At 38.9% G+C, this 16,831-nt stretch overlaps 1 protein-coding gene across 1 annotated transcript in view; it reads right to left on the minus strand.

The window, feature by feature from the left end:
• Nucleotides 1-6,997: 6,997 nt before the first annotated feature.
• The window catches only part of fig4a (FIG4 phosphoinositide 5-phosphatase a), a 99,224-nt gene continuing 89,390 nt past the window's right edge, over nucleotides 6,998-16,831 (minus strand). Inside the window, exons 23-24 of the mRNA XM_074685175.1 lie at nucleotides 16,735-16,809; nucleotides 6,998-7,521 (exon numbers count right to left, since the gene is read on the minus strand). Coding sequence (XP_074541276.1) covers nucleotides 7,344-7,521; nucleotides 16,735-16,809 — 253 coding nt within the window. The 3' untranslated portion in view covers nucleotides 6,998-7,343. The remainder of the gene's footprint in view (nucleotides 7,522-16,734; nucleotides 16,810-16,831) is intronic.

The following is a 16,831-nucleotide window of genomic DNA, read 5'->3' on the forward strand; positions in this document are numbered from 1 at the left end:
AAACACCCTTCAAAGCCGAGCCTTATAGGAGACAAACCCCCGACCACCTCCTCTCCCTCTCCCTGCGCCTGCAAACACAGAGAGCAGAGGCTTTAATTAGAGCAGGAAGCCTTAACGAAGCTGCAGAGACAGAGGAAACTCAGTGAGGGAGATGGGTGCAGGAGGTGTCAGAAAATGAAAGAAAAGCCGTACTTGCTTATTTGGTTTTTATTTTTTCAGTTTTATTTTTGCACATGCATGACTTCACCTCACAGAAAGAGCTGCTCATAGATGAGTGTGTGCGCGGTCCCTGCTCTGCTGCAGATGTCATCGTGACCTCAGTCTTATGGTAATTCAGTCCATCCAGGATCTCAGGCTGACTCAGTTTGAATGTTGTGACAGCTTTAGAAAGAGAAGGTGAAAGTTTCAGCATTCTCAAGCTTTTTTTTTTTTTTTTTTAAGGAGCACACAGGTGAGGCGATGCTAGAGAAAAAGATTTATACTGCCTGAAAATTCTGCTTTTCCTCTGCAGCACTTCACGACTCTGGGCGGATAAACAGAAGTTAAGTGACACATATGACAACATGCACAGAGGAAGTGCATGCCGTTGTAACGTAAGTTAAAGTACTTTAGTTCAGTTTAGTTGGTTTTTATTTCATTTATACTGTCACAAAAATATATCTATTCAATATGAAAATGAAAATAAAAATTCTCAAAGGAATGAAAAGGAGCAGAACAAAAGAAAACAGCTATTGTATCTGGCTCTTCTCTCACAAAACTTTAAATAAAGTCATATTACAAACGCAAAAAAAAAAAACTGTCAGGAGCGTCCAGGTGACGGATGCTCATCCCTCTGCTGTAGCCATCATGTCCACCACTGAACGGACTCTTAGATCTCTCTACGTTTGACCCTGAACGAATACAGGGAGATGCACCATGCACAGTATCAGCAGCAGCACTTAAAGAAACCACGTGCAGAGCTGCATGAGCTCTTTGAGACTGGATTTCATGAAAGAAAAACAAAATCAGCAGCTGACAGAGCAAAAACTGCAAGAAATGAAAGAAGGAAAGTTAGTGGAGTAAAAGTCACAAATAGAGCCCAGAAAAACATCTTTTATTTCCTTTCTAAAGCTTTTGGAAAATGTTGGAAACCTGACCCACTGGTGGCCATCTTTGGAGCTGTCAGCTCCATAACTTGTGGTATAAGTATGAAAAGATTGGCTGTTTTGTTTAAAGTGGTAGTTATTCTTTTTGGGACCCTCTCTTGGAAGCAAAGAATAATGTTATTTGTCCTAGTCCCCCCATCTTGCTGCGAGTATGTGTGTATGTGAGTATTTTTTTTTTTTCAAAAAAAATTTTTTTCCCCCTATAATAACTGCTTAAGTTAAGATTTCAATGTGACGTAAGTGTTGTTAGTGCAAAAGATGTGCTTTCTTTGTTCACTGCAAAAACTGAAATCTTATCAAGTGTTTTTCTTATTTTCAGTAGAAAATACCTTTTTAGACTCAATATGAGCGGGCTGCACGGTGGTGCAACGGTTAGCGCTGCAGCCTCACAGCAAGAAGGTCACCGGTTCAAATCCCCACCTCGGCCGGTGGGCCTTTCTGTGTGGAGTTTGCATGTTCTCCCCGTGCATGCGTGGGTTCTCTCCGGGTACTCCGGCTTCCTCCCACAGTCCAAAAACATGCTTACCAGGTTAATTGGTCACACCAAAATTGTCCCTAGGTGTGAGTGTGTGCGTGCATGGTTGTCTGTCTATGTGTCAGCCCTGCGATTGACTGGCGACCAGTCCAGGGTGTACCCTGCCTCTCGCCCAATGATTGCTGGGATAGGCTCCAGCCACCCGCGACCCTGTAACAGGATAAACGGTATAGAAAATGGATGGATGGATGGACTCAATATGAGCCAAATTCTCATGACCAATCCAGAAAAATGTCTCGTTTAAAGTTATTTAAGGACAAAAATGAGGTCTGAATTGCTCGTAACCAGTAAAAAAATCTGCCAATGGAACAAGAGAAAAGTTACTTGTATTAAGACATTGTTCTAGTCTCAAGGAAATTTTCAAGCATTTTTTTCTTGTTCCATTGGCAGATTTTTTTTTACTGGTTACAAGCGATTCAAACCTCATTTTTGTACTCTGATAACTTGAAGCAAGACATTTTTCTGGATTGATAAGTTGAAAGTGGCTCATATCGAGTATAATAAGACAATTTTTACTTAAAAAAAGACAAAAACACTTGATAAGATTTCAGTTTTTTGCAGTGTTGCTTTATTTGTTCTTCCCCTTTTAGGTGGGGGTGGGGGGATAGGCTCCTTTTTTTAAAAAAAATGTTTTGCTGTTTTTTTGCTTGGTTTGTATTTTTTGAACAAAATAAACAATAAATATATTTTCAAAAAGTAAAAAATAAATAAAAATAACATAGGAAATTAATTCACATACCCAAAGAGAAAAAAATACACTGACTACACAGTTAAAATAAAACAAAAATGATGAAAATAAATAGAATTGTAAAATTATAAAAATAAATGAAAATATATGTAATGATAATGATAGCAAAACAGAAAAATAATTAGTGAATAAATAAAGCAAATCAATCAAACAATCAACCGAGAGATAAGGCCACATGAAAAAATAGATTAAAATAAATAAATAAATAAATAAAAATGACACCCACCCATTCCTTGGATCCAGAACTCCAAACTCAAGTAACACTTTACACCTAAAGTCCAAGTTAGTACCAGGCCTTTTTACTAAAGTCTTTGGTTCCATGGACTCTTGCTATGGATAACTCCAAATAAACAAAGTCCAAGTCCATTGAAATTCATAAAGTTTCAAAAAAAACTTTGAAATTTCAAAGATCTACAAAATTCAAAAAAGCAAACATAATAAAAGAAATTTCAAAAATTTGCAAAAGTTTCAAAAAGTTCAAATTAAAAAATATAAGAAATGTTTTTAATGCAATGTTTTTTTTTTTTAAAGTGAATTTAAAAAATGCAAAATGTTTAATTTTTTTGAAGTTTTGCAAGTTTTTAAGATTTTTTGGAAAAAAATCAATTATTTTAAATTTGTAAAAAAAAAAATGTAATTTTGCTTAAAAGTGAAACTAAATGGATTTTAAAAAGTTTACCTTTTTTTTGAAAGAATACTTGAATTTGATGACATATGTTGATAAAATGGCTCAACTCCTCATTTTTTTGTTGTTCGCTTATGTCTTCCTACACATCAATCATGTATATTAATCCAGCTCGTTGTCAGTTAAATGAATCCATCCACACAGAATTAAAATCTGTATTTTCTTCCAGATTAGTCTTTTTGTAGATTTAGTTATCTTCCCAGGGCTGTAAAACTTGACGTTAGCCACAGGTGCATGGAAAGTTGGTGGGCTGTTGATGTTGTAGGAGGTGAAGTAGAGCGGTGGCAGGCTTTATTGACAGATGGGATGAAGATTTAGTTAAAAAATTAAGAATAGAATGTCTTCATTTCAATAATATATTTTAAAAGCTACAAGGAGCCACTTTTTTTTTTTTAAAGAATCTACTTTACAGCCTCAAACTGATCATTTAAAGATGAATGTTTCTCTCTTGTTTGCAGATGCAGGACCTTGGACAGCTTCTCTGACTTTCTTCAGGGAAAAATGTTTCAACTCCAAAGAAAATCGCCTCTGACAAAACCTCTTTTGATAAAACAGACGTTACATAAGAGCTCCACAATGCCGTTGACTTTGATGTACACAAAGTGCCAATATTTTGCACTTTTCCGACTCTCAGTGGAGGTCGGAGGTCAAAGCTTCTCTGGAAATGAAAAGCTGGAATACGAGCTGTTTACTATTCAAGCTACAAACAAATATCCGACCACGTGAAGGCGTTGACTTTTAGAGAAACCTGACTTGATGCGTGCTCCTCATGTGAGGTCTTATCAGCTGATGAGGGAGGAGGGGTGGACACACGGAGAGGCAAAGGTGAGACGAGTAACGTGTGTGTTATTATGATTTCATCCTAGATATGAGCTGTGAGGTGTGTGACAGAAGCTCGACACAGGAATGATAATGAAGCAGCTTCAGGGCTTAAACAGAGAGAAGAAGAGGAAGGTGTCGACACATGTTGAGCTGTCCTCGCTGAGACTTCATTAAAAAGTTATTTCTCTTAATTCCAGCACTGCTCTCTTGACACATCACATGCTGGAGCACTCACCTCCTGCGCCCCACCTCCTCACCCTGCACCACCCGCCCATCCACAGGCTCACGAGGCTCAGACGCACAGGCCACTGGTCAATCAGAATGCTGACAGGATATTTATGTGTGAGTTGCAGGAGAAAGGCCGTCGTTGATGCTTTTAGCATTTTTTGACACTTATGGCTGGAAGCTGAGCGCTAAGAGGGAGGAAGGGAGGGCGCTGATGGATGGACAAGGCTGCACAATGGGTTCACAGAGGAGGAGGGAGGGGGGCAGACAAAGAGCAACTACTCAGGCTACATGACAAAAAAAAAAAAAAAAGAATGAAGAAGAAAAACCAAAAGCAGTGCACTTGGAAAAACACAATCACTTCAGCGCAATCAGTTAATGAAATAAAAGTTTAAATATGAGACGCTGTAAACGATAATCAGCTGATTGATCAGACAATTCTGTAAACAAAGAAATCACCTGATAAAGGATATGATAGAGCACGAGCTAAAGGCTAAATGGGCTAAACTGTGTTTACTAATGTTGATTCCTACCCACAGTCAGCAGTTGTGCCGATAGCACTACATATGGACAACTTCTTAACTACTGTACGAACTGACAGTTAGCTTGTTATCACGTTAGCCTACAGATACTTAAGAGCACAGAGGTGCCGATAGCACTACATATGGACAACTACTAAACTACTGTACAAACTGACAGTTAGCTTGTTGTCACGTTAGCCTACAGATACATCAGAGCACCGAGCTGCCGATAGCACTACATATGGACAACTATGAAACTACTGTACGAACTGACAGTTAGCTTGCTTAGATAACCAACTAGGGCGGTAGTAGCTAGGTCTGTAGGGACTTTGTTTAAGATGAGGAATTAGGCTGATAGCTGGGGTGGTGTTGGCTTACATTCCTGGGCACTGTCAGGTGCCCTTGAGCAAGGCACCAACAACCATCAACTGCTCAGGAGAGTGAAGCACCATCACTCTGACTTCTCTAATTGTTGCATGTTTCTGTGCATAAATGCTGTTTGTGCATGTGTCGGTATATGAAGCATGTTTCCTATTTTTATTCTTTGGCTTTTAACCTAGCTTGAGACTCTGCTCATGTTTTAGTGTTTTATTAATTCTTTCATTGTTTTAAATCACTTTAAGAACAATGTCACAATTATTTTACTACGTGCACCTTTGTTTTATTGATTTGTTTTATTTTCTTATTTACTTCTTCATTTTCTTCTTAGACCTACGTCGAAGAAGTTTGCCTTTGTTTACAACACATTTACATATCTGTCCAGGAGGTTTTTCCAAGTTCTTTGAACTGATTTCTCTTCTCTGCTGAGAGTGACCGCAATTTCATGCCATGAGTTATTTACCACTCGGTTATCATGGTGATCTCTGTGTGAAGAGTCATACAGATGCCTGTATTTCTGCACTTAGACCACTAGGAGACCCCGTTCTTGTCCACGTGTCACCAACCAGCAGGTTAGAAATTTTCCTCGTGAAAGGGACTGCAAGACCCCATGAAGGCGTCAAGCATAAATCAGCCTTTAGCTTATGGATACGTCTTAGCATAGGGCTGCCGATAGCACTACATATGAAAAGGCTACTAAAATAAGGTACAAACTTACAACGTTAGCTTGTTGTCATGTTTCAAACCGTAGCACTAACTAACTGTACTGATAAATACCTTACCTCGTGGCGATGTATCCATTAAAAAGTTGACTTTAACACAGAATTTTTTTCTCACACCAAACACACGTCTGGTTAAAGTCACATATTTACGATTCAGGGCCAGAAGGTGGCGCTGTAGTCCAACTACAACAGGTCCTCCTCATAGCATCTTTAAATTACCCAGAATTCTTGCTGTGTTCAATGCTTCATTCTCAAATGGTTTAAAACCCCTTGATAACTCTTCCTGAATGTGAATAGCAGAGCTAAGAAAAGGGTTATGATTTTTTTTGCTTCTGACTGAAACACAACTTGCTGACAAACTGCGTCACATCCAGGTGGTATTTACCTTGACTACAACAACAAACCAAAGTTATGAGCAGAGACAGACCAGGAGGCAGCATGTTTGAGGTGTTAAAGCCCAAAATGAGTGAGGAGAGGCTCATTAATGAGTTGGGAAGTGTGGGAAGAGTCTTGCAGCTCTGGGTTGTGGTTGTAGAGGTCCGTCGTATTGGTTCCTGATGGAGGCTGGTGATTGCTACACCTCTCCTCTGGGGTCATGTGGAGGTGGGGGGCTCTCTGCTTCTGGAGAAGACGGCTCCTCTGATAGTGCTTTTCCAACTGGTCGTGAGTTTCTTTTTAATGGACTTTAAAGCTTTTTGTATTAATGCTTTTGACTGAAAAGTGCTTTTTAAACAAAAATGTGATTGATTTGAAAGCGGTCTAGTTTCTTGCAAGGGGCCGAACTGAACACGCAGCTTGTGTGAGTTGACGTACGAAGCCGGCACGCAACAGAGGGGAGCCGAACTGTTGGGCTGTAAAACCTTAAACCTGTTGCCTCCAGACCTGGGTACGCCAAATACCAACTGGTTTTGACTCAGTTTGTTTTATTTTGAAAGTCACTGTGTGTGTTTTTCTGTAGTTTCTTCGCACGACTTCCTGTGGAGCCGGACCGGAGACGCATTTCCATGGCCGTTACTGCACAACCATGCACTGAAATGTACTCATTTGGGATGTTTTTTGAAACATGTAATAATTTATTTCATTTACAGTTTTGGAAACAAAAAAACAAACAAACAAAAAGTTTAAAAAAAAAAGCAACACATGAGTTGGAAAAAAAAATTAAACAGCTTGATTTCAACTATTAAGATTCATAACATTTAAGAGACAAAAACATTTACATAAATCCAAAATGTCCAAAATGAACAAATGTTAAATAAACTTTCTTAAAAGTTTTAAAATCAAAATTTAATCCAAAGCATGAAAAAAAGAAAGAATTAGCATCCAGTTAGCGTTTGTTGCTGTGAGTTAAACTTTTAAAGCTAAAAACAAAAAAATAGAAAAAATCAACCTGTGAAGCTCAAAAAGCTCAAAAAGGTTGATTTGTGTTACAGACTGTCTCCTCCTGAAGAAATAAGCAAGAAATATGTTTCTACAGCTGCAGAAAAATCACTTTGCTTTATGTTTTTGCTGCAAAAGAAGCTTTTAAACGACGCAAAACTTGAAAAGTTGATCATCTCTGCGTCTCACATGTATCTGTTCTTGACGTACTCCCTGTACATCAACATGTCCTCCCTGCACAGCACCCTCCCCTGGCCCTGGCCCGTCATCACGTGGCTCTCGAACTCATCGCGGCTGTCACGGTCCACCTGTGGGGGGGTCACGCCGTAGATGCTGTCCTCTGGGAAGCGGGAAACAGGCTCTCTGAAAGGGAGGGGCACAGAGTGGATGTATGAGAAATGTACAATAGCCCACTGAAGAGACTGCCACTCTGAGTGGACCTGAAAGGAAAAAGATGCTCTAACAAGTGGGATGAGGCTTTAATCCAATCAACGGACTCTTGTGAAAATCTGCTGAAGAGGATGGCGATTAAGAGGACTGCTAATGGAATCAACACGAGGGTGGCAGAGATGGGCGCTATTAAGGCAGAATTACTCATATTTTTCAAGGAAACGGGAGCCATAAGCATGTCTCATCATCTGAAGAGTGGATTATCCATTGTGAGCCCGTCAGGTCGTCCACCCCAGTCAGCTGGTTCAGCTGCAGCTGAGGCCGATGGCTCACATGCAGCGTCTGAGCCTCATACACGCCGCCCTGATTACCCGCTGAATCACCGACTCTGTACCCTGCAGAATCCAGTTCTAGCAGGTTGATCCGTCAAATTTACAGTCACGTTATTTCTTTACACTAAGAAACATTTAAATCCAGGATTAAAAACCTTATTTTAAGAGATAACCAGAAAAAAGCAAGGAAAATGCATTAATGAGGGGATAATGTGTTTTTTCATACTTTAAACATGGAGATAACGTAACAGGGCTGCTTGTCTTTCCTAAAAAAGTCATCGATTGACAATCCTCCAACTGCTTCATGAAACAATGGAGGGGTGGACCTCAAACACCAAGGTCACAGCTCCGCCCCCACAGACCTCTCATAGGCTGACCAACCAGAGAGAAGAGGCAGAGCCAGCCCGGAACCAAGCACCTGCTCAGGTGCCCCGCAACCACTAGGGGGCCCCAAAGAGCCCCTCAGTATTGTATTGTATTGTCCCAGAAGCCAACTTGTGACGGGGTTACCTTGCTAAAAATAAGGAAAAATAAAAAAACAAAACAAAAAAAAGGGAACAAAAAACAAAAATAAGTACTTTTCTGGTTTACCAGAGTTTTTCTTTTTTTAGACTATTTTTCCTTTCCTTTGTGGTTTTTTGAGCCCAAACTTTCAGGGCAGAAGGAGCGCGGAAGCAAGAACGGACTTAAGTTTTGTTGGAGAAATACTCTGTAACACAGATAGTTTTCCTGGGAATTGTGGTTTTCTTTGGAGGGGTGATGGGGGTTACTTCAAATTCATAACGATTCCGTTTTGGGCAGTTTTTTCTTTATCTATCAAGAGAAAGAAGGTGCCCTTGGCCGTAGGTACACACCTCAGGATTGGCAAAAATTTCGAGAAATTACTAAAATAAACACCAAACATCCCATAATATGTTCTCTAGCGCCACCTAAGCATTCAAAATTCACTAAAACCGTCCTAGCAGGAGGTAGGAATAAGAGATAAAACCAAAGCCAAATGATCATCTCATTGAAACGCACAGGAAAGATTGAAGGTATTTTTCGCCTATCTCGCACAGGAAGCCGGCAATCTGCCTTTCAAAATGAGATTTTGCCACTTTTTTACCCTTTCTGCAAAAGTTATCTCCTCCCAAACCTTAAGTGGTATCGGCTTGAAATTTGCTCACATAACAGAATAGACCCTGCTCTACAAAAGCTCTAATGGAAGTTGTTATTTTGGACCCGGTTTTCAAATGGCGCACCGTCAAATTAAGCGAACCTCAAAAAAACCCTCTCAGCTCCCTCCATGTAAATACATGGGATTTTTTCATTCCTGCCCATGCAGGCTGCCACATTTGGGCCTCCAGACAAATAAGTAAAAGCTGTACAGCTTTGAAAATGACATGAATGGATCCCTGACAAATTTTCCTACAAAAATATCATATTTTTACACAGATTTGGTCAACGTTCTGGCCTATATGACAAGTTGTTTCCGAAACTTTTGTGAATAAATTTCACCCTTCACTCTGCTGCAGTTCTGTGATGATGTCACACACTAATCAGGAGTTCCGTGCAGCTGGTCATGTGACTGAGCAGAGGAAATAATACATGGTATCAACTGTTACAGCACTAAGAGGGACAGGAAGCATCAATGACAGAGACAATGACGGAGCTCAGCCACCGTCCCATCCTGTTCTGTAAATATCTTAGTAGGAATAATTGGATTTTAAAGAATTGAGAAAAAGGAAAAGTTTACATTACTTCTGAAAAGGTCACATCACATGATGACATAACGACTCCTCGCCTTGTGATTACACTCTCCAGTGAACTCTACTATAATAATGTGAAAATAGGCTTTGAAGGGAAAATTGACCTGTCTTCATGTTACTGATCTGAAAACACTGGAAAAACACCTGAACACACCATAATGATATATATCTGAGCAGGTCACAGCGTCGGGCCAAAGGCTCCAGTGTTGGTTTCACACACAGATGACATCTCCATCAGCTACTACAGACTATCATTACAGCCTGAGACGAGTCAGGAGGTGTGAAACAGAGAGAGTGTTCTTGCCACGGCATCAGACTCAGAGAAGAAGAGACTCAATGAGTGGGGAGGAATTAACTTAGAGGGTTTTAAAAAGTGTCCTCACTTTTATCGTACTTTTAAAAAATCACGTAGAATAATCTAGCTACCAAACCAGAATTAATTGCTGCAACAATATACTTTAACCTTATACAACATTCAGTATTTAGTGCTGAAAATTCACTTAGAGCTGAATCTGAGACCTTCTGACTCATTCTCCCCCTGAGGACAAAGAGGAGAAGGCTCAGATTAAGGGTCTAAGTGTTCCCTGAACAGATGAGTCCTCAGACATCTCTTCAAGTATAAAGGGACTCTGTGGATCGTATAGAGTTAGGTAATTCATTCACCATATAGATATGGAATGGGATGCACTCAGACAGATTTTTGTGTCTTGAAGACATTGAGTGTTTGAAGACATCTTAAGACATATTTTATGACTTCACTAGTAAAACAAAAAGTGTCACTAGTTCTACTAGTAAACTGTTGGATGGGTACCTTTCACATTCAAAATGATACAGTTCCGATGCCTGGTACCTGGCAATCTGTACCGGTACTCAACAGTACCAATTTTTAGTACTTTTTTCTGTTTATGTGGTAGAAAATATAAATTTCTTCAATAATGAAACTTAAAAAGAAATTCACATTTAGTCTTCAATATATAACCTTGCAATCCTGTGTTCATCTCTAGCATGGAAAATCTCCCACTCTTCGACTCCCTCACAGTCACAAGGATGCATTAGGGTACCTTAAGATGGCACCTTTTGGTTTTACCTGAATTGGTACCCGATACTTTTGACAGAATTGGGTCAGTACCTATAAAAGTACCTAATTTGGTACCCATCCCTACTGGTATTACTCATAAGCATTATATGCTGATAAGGGGGTGGGGAAAAAAACAATCCAGACTTCCTGTTGGCTTTTGAAAATATAACAACCAATCAGGGTGCTGTGTTTGTCTATAATCCCTCCTACTTTATTTGCATTAGGTCTACTGGTACTAATAGTGACTCTTTTGGCTTTACTGGTAGACTATAAAACAGTCTACTAGTACTCAAGTACTACTAGTGAGATATTTCAAGTTAACTTGTGGTACTAGTAAACCAAATTTTGTTTAGTTAGTAAAGTTAAGTTGTGCGTGAGTAGACCTTACTAGTGAGGCAAAGTCTCAGAAAATGGTTCTAGTAAAAACTCAAAGATTTTTGCTTTATCAGTAAAGTCTACATGTGCACTATCAAAACAAAATTGAGTACTAGTTGAGCTGAACTGTAGTTGATATCGCTGATGTCAGTTTTATGCTTGAACAGCTTTCCGTACTGTATAAGACACACATCTAATGAATTTGGGCAGCTACAGTTTAACATTCAACTCCTGCAAACAAAAAGGCAGAAACACGTGACTCTGTAAAACATGACCCATTAAAAAAAGCCTGAAAGTTCAGTTTTTCAGGAACCGAGAGGTTTATCAATCCTTTTTACAAAATTCACAAAAATACTGCTATATCATTTTGTTTATGATATATTTTTTGTTTTACAGTTGATAAATTGGATGGTATTGGCAACTTTTTCAGTAAAGTTTTCGCAGCAGTATTTTGGTGCAGAAAATACTTATTTAAAAACAAAATGAGTAACAATTTAGACATTTTTCTTCTGCAACTTCTTCAAAAGGGTCAGTGATTTTCCCCAAAAAAGGGATCTTTGAAACTCATGCATCAAATATGATGTTTGGCCAAACAGGGTTCAAAAATACTCTCAGACAGAGTCGCCTCATCATGGCCGTCCATGAATCTTAATTTTCACTTATAACACTCCTCAGTGATGTTTTCCCTGGAGATCTTGACCCATTACTCTAAACCTGTTTTTCTGGCTCCATATGAGTCAGCTTTGCATTTCCTGATGAGTTCAAAGAGGAACTGCGCAGGGGGGGGCGGCTCCAAATGGCGGAAACACGTTTCCTGGTGCCGTAACAGACTCTTAGAATAGCCCTGTTGCACAACAACAGACACACCTGCCGGACCCTGTGGACCTGCCATGAGGACGGGGACGGTGGATGAAAGGGTTAATGAATGGCCAGAGTGGAGGAAAGTGAAAAAAGGGGCAGGGAATCAGAGATGCAGAGGGAAAACAGATGAAAGGATGTGAGGCTTCCCTGCAGGCCGATGATCTCTGCAGACAAAAGCTGAACAGCTGTAAGTCTGCCACCTCGCTGGGACACAAAGGGGAAATGCACAGGTGGAATTACTGTTTACTGCCGCTAAATTTCCTCATTTTCTTTTTGTCACGTGGCAGAACATGAATTATTCCCGTGGGGGGTGAAATACAAAACACTGCAGGTGATCATTGTACGCTCTGCCGCCAAAAGTTCCTGGTACTTCAGAGGTACTAAAGCAGGGACTTTTTAACGGATAGATCAAGGATTTGTATGTTATCCTGCTTTTTACCCAGCGACTTCTACTCATGGTTTTATTGATTTAAAGATTTTTTCTGCAACACTCAGTTTGAGTCTCTGATAAAAGCTCACTCTGAGGCCTTCTTAAAATAAGCAACCTAAGCTGTTATTACTCATATGAGACTGAACATTTTCATCTGAAGTGAAACGAGGTGAACAGGACTGTATGAATCATGTTTTTCTGCCTCATAACTGTCAGCAGTCTTTGACTTTTTCTTTTTCATTTCCAGTCAACAGCTCATTACATGTGTTACCTCAGTTTCTGCAGATTTCTCTGTTGTAGCAAAAGTTCCTGTGTTTTTTCTGTGGAGTCTTCACACAAGCAACGTCAGATTAACCAGATGTTTTGATAAAATACAGCCTCTTAAATCTTATTTTGACCTTCTTTGGTGAATCCCAGAATGATATAATTATTATTTTTTAGATATGTGATATTTTCCTCATGGCATCAGTTAACCAGTAGCTTTTCATCTTCATCCATATCATGTGACCTTCAGCTCGTCTGAAACTAAGTCATTCAGGAGCCACTAAATGTACTTTAGCTTCACAATAAGACAAAAAAGTGCATAAACTTTTAAACGAAGTAAAATCTAGTGGATAATTATTCAAACAAGAAGTTTTCTGTGTTTTTAAAATTGTACATGTGATGTCTCAGTTTTTTCATTTCAATAAATTTACAAATATTAAAAAAAAAATGAAAATTTGGTAATACAAATTTCATATATTTGCAAAATTAAAGAAATTCCATTAAGTTGCAAAATTTTAAAAATTTTAAAATATAAAGAAAATGCAAAGTTTTGAAAGAAACTTAAAAAATATGCAATATTCAAAAAAAATTTGGAAAATGTAATTTCACAAATTTGCTAAGTTTTAAATAAAAAAATGCTTAAATTTAAATCAATGAAATATGCAAAAAATAAAAACAAAAATTGCAAAACTTTCAGAAAAAATATTTTTCCCCTAAATCTGAAAAAATGTCAAAAATTGGGATTCAAAATTTTTCAGAAATGTTCACAAAATTTGCAAATATTTAAAATCAATTCAGAAAAATTAAAGATATTTTGTTTCTTTGCAAAAGTTTTGCAGAAATATAAATTAAAAAAGCAATTTTTAAAAAGAAGCTTAAAGAATGTGCAAAAATTAAAAAAAGATTTAAAAATGTAATTTCTTAAATTTGGTAAGTTTTTAATAAAAAAAATGCATAAATCAATATCAATGAAATAAGAAAAAAAAAACAAAAAATCCAAACCTACAGAAAAAAATGTTTTTTCCCCCCTTACTTTGAAAAAATTAAAAAAAAATTGGAATTCAAAAAACTTTCAAAAAGTTCACCAAGTTCTGCAAAAGCACACCTGTCCAACTGCTAGTTAAAGCAAATCTCTTACCAGCCAATCACATGGCAGCAACTCAATGCATTTAGGCATGTAGACATGGTGAAGACAATCTGCTGCATTTCAAAGCGAGCATCAGAATGAGGAAGAAAGGTGATTTTGAACGTGGCATGGTTGTTGGTCTGAGTGTTTCAGAAACTGCTGATCTACTGGGATCCAGGACCTTTTTAAAGGATTCTTTCTCATTGTGAGATAGGGCTGTTTTCCCCATATGTGTATACAACTCCACCATAAATGGTCGGATTGCTTTGTAAAAAAAATACAAGACAAGGTCACCATAATTTCTGACAGATGTTAAAGTACGATCCAGATCCTGGCAACATTTTGGATACTAAGATCCAGAATATGAAATATGTACTGGGTCATCATCATTTTCAACACTGTCAGGAAACAAATTATCGTACAAACCTGCAACTAACACCAAATTGTAGCAGACAGTCTGCTGAAAGGGAGTATAACATTAAAGTCGGACTAAAGTGTTGGTGACAATCAAAATATGCGTGCATATGTATAGTTTTGGTTTGTTTTTATTAGTTTCAACATTCACAATATAGATTAAGTCAGTTATAGGGTTTTTTGTAAAGCCTCATTTTTATTTTTATTTTAACAAACAAGAATGTTTTTTTCACCCATAGTTCTGGTTAATCATTATACTGTTATTATATTATTATTATTTGTATTTATTTTTTTTGTTATTATTTAATCTATCATCCCCCCAAGCACTTGTTCGCATGTTGAAAATGTACGTTGTTTCTTAACTCTTACATGTACATTGTGGCTCTATACTCTATCAATAAAAATGTTTATAATAAAATATTAATAGTAAGAAAACATGATAAATGTAAGGTTTTGGTTTGCATGTGTTTGAAAAATAATGTCAGCCTGACGGACTGTAGACCCTGGATTGGGACACAGTTTACACCCAGCAACAGGTAAAATTAAAGCTGCAAGCAGCGTTAGACGGGTACTCGGGCTCCTGCCGGTTTTCCCTCAAATGTGTCCAACAAAATGAGACGAACATTTTGGCTTTTGTTTAATCTCTGTACGACATTCCTAGCCTCAGTTAGGGCTGTTTTGGTGTGTGTAGGGTGGAAGTGAGCCTAATGGCTCTGAGAGAATATTATAGGATGTCAGGGAGTCAGTTGATACCATGGCAACGTATCCTCTGCTATACTGAGTGACATCACCTGCTGCATGCTTGGAATTCTAATTAGCGTGAGACAAAGCCCCAGTAGAGTGTGGAATGAGAGTTTATCAGGCATCTAATGTAAAGAAGTCCTCACAGAGTCCACAATTTTACCCCAACCTGTGTCAAAAATATCATATTTAATAGTAAATTTTGTCAGGATTTCATTTTTGGCATTTTTAAAGCTGTACGAGTTTTACTTTTTTCTCTAGAAGCCCAAATGCGTCACAAAACCACTTGAAAAGTGGGGGAAATCGATGATTTATTTTAGAGAAATGTCCGAACTACTTGTCCTGTAGGCCACAATGTTGGCTTAATCTGTGAAAAAATATCATGTTGTTGTAGGAAATTTTGTCAGGAAACCAACCATGTCATTTTTGAAGCTCTATGACTTTTAGTTTTTTGTCTAGAGGCCCAAATGCGGCACTAGTAGAATGTGTGTGTTGACCTGAAATCTGTTCTCCTCATCTGCTAACATGGAGAAGGCCCAAATGCGGCCGAAAGCAGTTGGCGACTTTGAGGGCTCGCTATTCGAAAACCGGGCCCGAAATAACAACTTCCTGAACAACTTTTGTAGAGCAGGGTCTGGTCTGTCATGTGAGCCATTTTTCAAGTCGGTCACATTTTTGGTTTCGGAGGAGATATTTTTTGAAGAAAGGGTAACAAAAAAATTTTCTTATTTTGATAGGGGCAAATTGCCGGCTTCCTGTTGGAGATAGGTCAGGGGTATCAGCGTATGATTTTTGCGTCTCGATGACACGAACGTTTTGGTGTTGGTTTCATCTCTGTACAACATTCCTAGCCCGAGCTAGGGCCCTTAGCATGTGCCTAGGTGGCGCTATTGAGCATATTATGGGATGTCGGGGGTCATATTTGGTATTAAACAAAAATTTTGGGCGCATAGAACCTGCGTGCCAATTTTGGTGAGTTTTTGAGCATGTTTAGGGGGTCTAATTAGCGTTCAAAGCGCGTGTGGAATAATAAGAAAGAAACGCAGCAGGAACAATAGTGCCCTCGGCCAAAGGAAGAGGGCACCTTCCCTAACTAAGCTTAGCAGAAAGGCTACGAACCAGGTAACCACTTCTAAATTCAGCCCATTACAGAATTTAGTCAATTTATCACCTATATATCTTTTATTAAAAATATAACAATATATCTGTTTTTCAGAGACATAGAATTAAACTTAATGTACAGATCACTATAAGTAAAAAGACGCTTTCCTTCATCGTAAAATCTGCTCCTGAACTGTGTGTATGTTTGCTAATGGCCTCGTCTTCCCTTCAATGCTGGATCCTTTTTACCATTCAGATGCTGCCTGTGTGTGTTTCATTGTTTCAGGGAGTGTGAGACACAAAGACAGAGAGCAATACACAGAGGGAAGATTGCTTAAGCGTCTGTGCTGCGGCTGCACATTGCCAACCCACGTGTAGCTGAATTTTGAGTCTGTGTGTGGACAGCAGCTCTCCATCTCTGACCTGCTGGGTCGGGGGGGGAGGGCCGGACGGACTGGGAAAAAACAGGGATGACGAGAAGAGGAGAAAGAATGCTTGGATTGAAAAGATGAAGATTAAACAGCGCGCAGCGAGGTGCCTCCTCAGAGACCACTTAGAGCAAGGCGGCGTGTTCCCTTTCCCCCAAAGCTGCAGGAGGTTTTAGAAAGGCTCCGATTAAAACTGTGGACGATAATCACAACATGATGCTTAACTTAAGTTTTGTCTCAGTGTGTGTGTGTGTTTTTTGGGGTTAATGTGTCACATGCACGACTCACAGGCAGATGATGTTTGCCAAGCTGATGTGCTCCGTTCTTTCCACTCTGTGCTGGCTCTGGCCCAGATGTGCAAACCTGCAGCAATGAAAGCAAACAA

Source organism: Halichoeres trimaculatus, unplaced genomic scaffold, assembly GCF_033239565.1.
Source record: "Halichoeres trimaculatus isolate MK-OKI-2021-1 unplaced genomic scaffold, fHalTri1.1 fHalTri1_scaffold_13, whole genome shotgun sequence".
Taxonomy (NCBI): Eukaryota; Metazoa; Chordata; class Actinopteri; order Labriformes; family Labridae; genus Halichoeres; species Halichoeres trimaculatus.